This window comes from Polyergus mexicanus, unplaced genomic scaffold, assembly GCF_030449975.1.
Source record: "Polyergus mexicanus isolate NDT 795.1 unplaced genomic scaffold, iyPolMexi1.0 SCAF_3, whole genome shotgun sequence".
NCBI classification, from domain to species: Eukaryota; Metazoa; Arthropoda; class Insecta; order Hymenoptera; family Formicidae; genus Polyergus; species Polyergus mexicanus.
Genome location: NW_027223323.1, coordinates 2,226,677 through 2,233,209, shown reverse-complemented (window position 1 = coordinate 2,233,209; position 6,533 = coordinate 2,226,677). Strand labels below are relative to the sequence as shown.

Here is a 6,533-nt window from a genome sequence, read left to right as displayed (position 1 = left end):
TAGTTTTTGGCGGGAGAAACGTGCGCGGAACATTCGCGACAATTGTGACATCTCTAGTCTAACACCAAATTCAAAGTGATTACGATTGACTTGCCACTTTCCTGATTTACCGATTATTCGTTCCTCTAGCGGTCGCGTAGCGCTAATAGCGCTATCGGCTCTGTTCTTATCGACGTGATTGCTTATCCTGATCCAATTCGCGATCCAATTCGTATCGCGACTAACCGTATTTATATCCAGATAAATTTGCATCGATATAAATTTCTCGTGTGTGCATACATTTCAGTCGATTATGATTGTGACAAAGAGACAAATAAATGATTAATCGAATATAATGTATTCACTCACTAACAAATGTTCGTAAGTATCGAGAGCATCGTCATTGTAAGTCGACTCTCCTTGGTAGATTTAATACATCTATTTACGATTTGGTGTAACAGTTAACGATACGAAGAAGGAGAAAAGAGATGGCTCGCGACATTGTATCATATTGTATGACACTCTCGATATTGACAGGATTAGTTTTTGGCGGGAGAAATGCGCACGAAACGTCCGCGATAATTGTGGCATTTCTAAACTAACATTAAATTCAAAGTGATTATATGATTGACTTCACCTCTTTTTTTTTCTATCGACGGGAGGGGAAAATGCGTTTAAGCACCGTACCCTAGGGCCGGCCCTAGGGCGTGTGTGGGACTCGACCCGACCTGAACAAACGGCCGGGCAATACTCACTAAAAACCCCTGCCGACAGATCTAGTCTGCCTTAGTTCTTACGTATTAAGGGCCTCAGTTCTATTTGCGTATGACGATGGGACTTCATCTTGACCGAATATTCGATTCAACATTTACGATATTTTATTCTCGCGACATAATATTTATTTTTGATCTGTCGCGATCTATCGGAAGACGCGTGCATAAGATGCGAAACAATAACTCAATACATGCGCCCTCTATAAAAATGTGACACGTCTCCCTCTTCTTTTCTTTTTTTGTATTTAGTGACCCAGGCGAGTGTATGCAGTTAGGGTCTATTTAGACCATAGACATAGTGTATCTAGACCGAGCGTTTGCCTTTATTTAAGGAGTGGGGGTAAAGATGCACGTAGAAAAGGACATACTCTGTTTCGTGCTCCTTCCATTCTCTCTCGCTCGCACATAGCATAGCGTACTCTTTCGCTATGCTACATGCGAGTGAGAGAGAGCGCAAGGAGCACGCAACAGAGTATGTCCTTTTCTACGTGCACCTTGGCCCTCACTCCTCAACACTCGGTCTAGATATACTATGTCTATGGTATTTCCATTTCTACTGCTACGTTTATCTTGCAAGGGGGACGAAACGAATCATAGTCGGGCGGTATACTACACTGGCCAATCATAGCCATTCTTTCAAAAAATGTAATGGCTGTGATTGTAATATAGTATTAAAGTATATCGGTGTAAATGAGGCCATGGCTATGACTATAGGCCATATGGTACATGGAAAAACTTAGGCTCTGCGCACAATAGAGAAAATATTAGGAATAGGAATAAAATATTGAATATATCAAGAAGAGCAATTTGGAATTATTTTACTTCAAACAAGAAAACGGAATGGATTAATTATTTCTAATTTTTATTTTCTTATTTCATTATGCGTTAATCCATATTCCGGTCCCTTGTTTGAAATAAAATAATCCCAAATTGCTCCTCCTCATATTTAATATTTTAATCCCTATTCCTAATATTTTCTCTATTGTGCGCAGAGCCTAAAGCGGTAAGACTTAAGATGTAAGGAAAGCCAATTACAGTCGAGAATGTAAGCAGCCATATTGAAACGTAACTAATGTTGAAAATTTCATATGGATGAAATTCGTATGTTTTATTATTTACGGTTTTTTATGTACCATGGCTTTAAAACTTTTTCATGTTTAATGACTTTAAAATAAAATATATGTATATTTATTTTGTTATAAAAAACTGAACTCTCTCTCTCTCTCTCTCTCTCTCTCTCTCTCTCTCTCTCTTCGTAAGAGCTTATTATGCTTTATGTCACCAAGCGAATGGCCGCATTTAGCAGAACAATGAGGAGACGAACCCAACGAAATAGGGTAACGCGGAAGGAGAACGGAATCAACCGCGAACGTAACAAAAAGTGCGGAACCTTCGCGAGTGGTTCCCTTCTCGTTCCGCGTTATGCTAATCTACCGCATAAGTTTGCATCCTTACTGAGTTATATTATCTTATCAACACTCGACGTTGATTTGTTGGTTCTAAAAGTAAAAGCCAATCACGTTGCATTGCCACTAATCAGTTTGTTCGGTTGCACGCACTCATCGTTTATCTTTTGTTTTATTGCATCACTTTTTTGACCTTCGTGGTTGGTATCCCTCTCTTTCGGGAAGACCACTGTGGCGTAAGGACGTGCGCTCTTTCGGGATCGAGTTGCAGATACAAAAAAGTAAGTATATTGTACAATAATTGTAAAATATTAATATTCGCGATCTTAAACAGGCTTGCGACTATTATATCTCGTTTATGGTCGTGAGGTAGTCCGCGATGGAAAGGGATTCGAGGGCGGAGGTTACGCGACCGCGTCCGATAGTCTTCCGCCATAGTCAATTGCGAGGCACCGCGAATATCGGGAGTGTCGCGAAAATATAATATTGTGTTCGTTCGCGATACTATATACGAGCAATTATATCGCGTTATTCTTTAATTTTCTCGATTCGTGTGATATTTGTGATAGAATTCGGGCTTGCGATCGGTATATTTCGTTCGTGCGGTGGTTCGCGAAGGGGAGAGGGGGCGAGGAGGAGGGCAAGGAAGAAGGCGTCGGTATGAAGTTGCCTGCGATCGCCATTTGTTTCGCGAGGGGTCCGCCGTTACAAAACTAATCGCGAAGTGTACGTGAGTATCGGGAAAATGATGGAACATCGCGTTCGTCGCGTTTTATTTATTCGTCCGATCGTATATCCGTATATATCGGGAATGCCGAGAGATATGAAATGACGAGTAATTATAACTACTTCATATTACAGATTGATCCAAAACTATGTAATCCACGTATTCTTCAGAAACCTAAACGTAGTGGTGGCTTCCTAAAAGTTTTTCTTGGTGGTTTGCCAAGTAATTTGACAAAGACAGACCTAGGATCCTCTTTTACTCGCTTTGGCAGTTATGGAAGTGGTCATAATGTACGATTAGGAAAAAAAGAAATCCAGGGATGAACGTAAATTAATTTTTATATATTAAGATCTTAATGAAAAATAACAATTTTTAATATTTTATTTCTCGCATTGTTCTGACGAGTGTTTTTAATTATACTTTCTCAACTTGGACAACAGGATTTGGCTTTCTCAGCTTCGAGGATGAAGCAGTGGACAGATGCATCGCAGAGCATTCTATCAACCTAAATGGAAAACATGGCGATGGTGTATTGATGTGTTATATCTATTTTCCATTTAGATTGACAAAATGCTCTGCGATGCATCTGTTCACTGCTTTTTCATCCTCGAAGCTGAGGAAGCCGAATCCTGTTGTCCAAATGTGAGAAAGTATTATCAAAAACATGCTTGCTAGAACAATGCGAGAAATGAAATATTAAAAATTGTTAGTTTTCATTGAGATCTTATGAGCATTAATGTATGCAGAATTTATATTTTTTTAAATAATAATGCTTATATAATAAATATATTAAAAGCAGTGCGTGTTCACATTGCTTTTAATATATTTATTATATAAGCATTATTATTTAAAAAAATATAAATTCTGCGTACATTAATGCTCATAAGATCTCAATGAAAACTAACAATTTTTAATATTTCATTTCTCGCATTGTTATATATTTATTAAATAAGCATTATTATTTAAAAAAAATGTTAGTTTATCATATAAGTGTACCGTTATACCATATACCGTATACTTAAATCATAAACTAACATTTTTTTAAATAATAGTACTTATATAATAAATACATTAAAAGCAGTGTGTGTGTGTTTACAATGCTTTTAATATATTTATTATATAAATATTATTATTCTAAAAAATGTTAGTTTATGATATAAGTATACCGTTATACACTTATACCATATACCGTATATTTATATCATATACTGTATACTTATATCATAAACTAACATTTTTTTAAATAATAATATTTATATAATAAATATATTAAAAAAAGTGCGTGTTCACATTTTTAATATATTTATTATATAAGCATTATTATTTAAAAAAATATAAATTCTGCGTACATTAATGCTCATAAGATCTCAATGAAAATTAACAATTTTTAATATTTCATTTCTCGCATTGTTATATATTTATTATATAAGCATTATTATTTAAAAAAATGTTAGTTTATCATATAAGTATACCGTTATACCATATACCGTATACTTATATCATAAACTAACATTTTTTTAAATAATAGTACTTATATAATAAATACATTAAAAGCAGTGTGTGTGTGTGTTTACAATGCTTTTAATATATTTATTATATAAGTATTATTATTCTAAAAAATATTAGTTTATGATATAAGTATACCGTTATACACTTATACCATATACCGTATACTTATATCATATATTGTATACTTATATCATGAACTAACATTTTTTTAAATAATAATATTTATATAATAAATATATTAAAAACTGCGTGTTCACATTTTTAATATATTTATTATATAAGTATTATTAAAAAAATTCAATGCGAATTTAAAATTCTTTTTATTATTTTTGATAAAAAAATAATTTAACAGTACATTTACATATTTTTTCTTTTCAGGTTGAAATTAAATGTACAGAAACGCAGGACTCGTTTAGCAAGATGAACGATAGTCATTAGGATCAGGGGCCCACCACAACAGAATGGCCGATGAGAATGGCCGAGAATATGGGACCTATGGATGGCCCGAACAGGCAAATGGGTGGACCTATGATGAGAGGACTGATGGGCCCGCCTGGTAACATGATGTAACAATATCAGGGTTGGGACACTAGCCTCCAAACCGGATACGCCGGATATAGTACCCAGTACAATACTCAAGGTTGGGGTGCACCACCGGGCCTCAACAGCAACAAATCCCGCCGCCGCCGCGGCATCAATGTGATGATTTAATGAACAAATGTTTCAGGTGATACGTATTCACGGCAGAATATCGGATCAAGTGCATCCGGGTTTAGCAGCAATTCGGCTAAAGGGCCGTCTACAATGGCAGTAACAAGGCTGTAGGAATAGGAGAGTATACTGTTTTTAGTGACGTAAAGACCACTGGGAGTAAAAAAAACGAAATGGACAATTCCCATTTTCTCTTAAAACCAACTCTTCAAATTTTACTCCTCACTATGTACTGCCTACTGCCATTGTAGAATGCTCTTAAGACTTCAGATTACACTGGGTACTCTCCGCGTATAGTAATTACCCGGTTAATCCTCAGCATTTATGCAAAGGAGTATAAAGCAATCAAGGTGAGTATGCCGCCATTCTAAACTCGGTCAGCAATGATAGAATTCGTGAGATGCTAAACAGAATCGTTAGAATTTTAAAAAAGTTTTTATTTCACTTAATATATGGAAAATTGCAAAAAAGAATTTTTTGGGGAATACCGGCGATTTTTTTTTCTGAATAGCACCTCACGAATTCTATGACTATGCTAAGACCGATATATAAAGTTCTCGCGATTTTTGATTAAATGAAAAACCAAAAGATTTTTTATTATTGTCTTTTCCACAAGTTCTATATTTATCACGATAATTTCCTCTTGAATGATAAACAGGTTTTTGTCATTAATAATATATTCTGGTCTGTATTCTATTAGAAGTTCCTCGTACTGATTCATTTTGTGATAGTCATCACTTTCCGTAATGCATTGAATTTGTATTCGTGCTCTTGTGAATATTCATTGATTTTGCATTGTTTACACTATGTGTTTCCAAAACTTTCTCGGGGTAATTTTGTTAATTAATGCCATCTTGCCGCATTTCAATTTCTAAATTTTAACAAGACCTTGGGTTTTTTGTTAAATATTATTTCCAAAACATGTTTTAGTTTCAACGCATTGTTCTGTTCCTTCCCCATCATAAATATAAATATAAATATTTTTATTACAAATAATTATTAAAATATTTTTTAATATTTTTAAAAATTATTAAAATATTAGAATATTTATTAAATAATTTTTTAAATGTATAATATTCTTCACAATCCGTACCTCTTGTCAGAGGTGACCCCTCTATATATATCTGATATGCGCCTTTTTATGATTATCCGCAGACATATAGAACCTACAATTTAACGTTAGTTCCAAACGGCCTAGATTAGAGAGGTTTTTTTGGCAAGATACTCTCGGTGGTTTGCTATTATCTTCCAAAAGGCTTGCCTTCCTCTCTAAATTGAAGTTATATTTTTTTAGAAGTCTCGAATATCTTTTAACATAGCGTGTGACGAATCGAGAATGTCGAATCCAGAGAGGGACGATTGTTTCGATCTACCCATTGGGTTACGCGGTCGCAAATCTCAGTCGTTTTAAACCAATGTCCATCGATT

The 6,533-nt window shown here is 34.9% G+C and overlaps 1 protein-coding gene across 1 annotated transcript; it reads left to right on the top strand.

The window, feature by feature from the left end:
- Positions 1-1,450: 1,450 nt before the first annotated feature.
- Positions 1,451-5,414, top strand: Hrb27c (Heterogeneous nuclear ribonucleoprotein at 27C). Its single transcript, XM_070315954.1, is given in 8 exon segments — positions 1,451-1,474; positions 2,293-2,439; positions 3,020-3,153; positions 3,155-3,210; positions 3,326-3,414; positions 4,773-5,049; positions 5,052-5,098; positions 5,100-5,414. Coding segments are annotated over 8 exon segments (894 nt in total). The 3' UTR covers positions 5,220-5,414.
- The last annotated feature ends 1,119 nt before the right edge of the window (positions 5,415-6,533 follow it).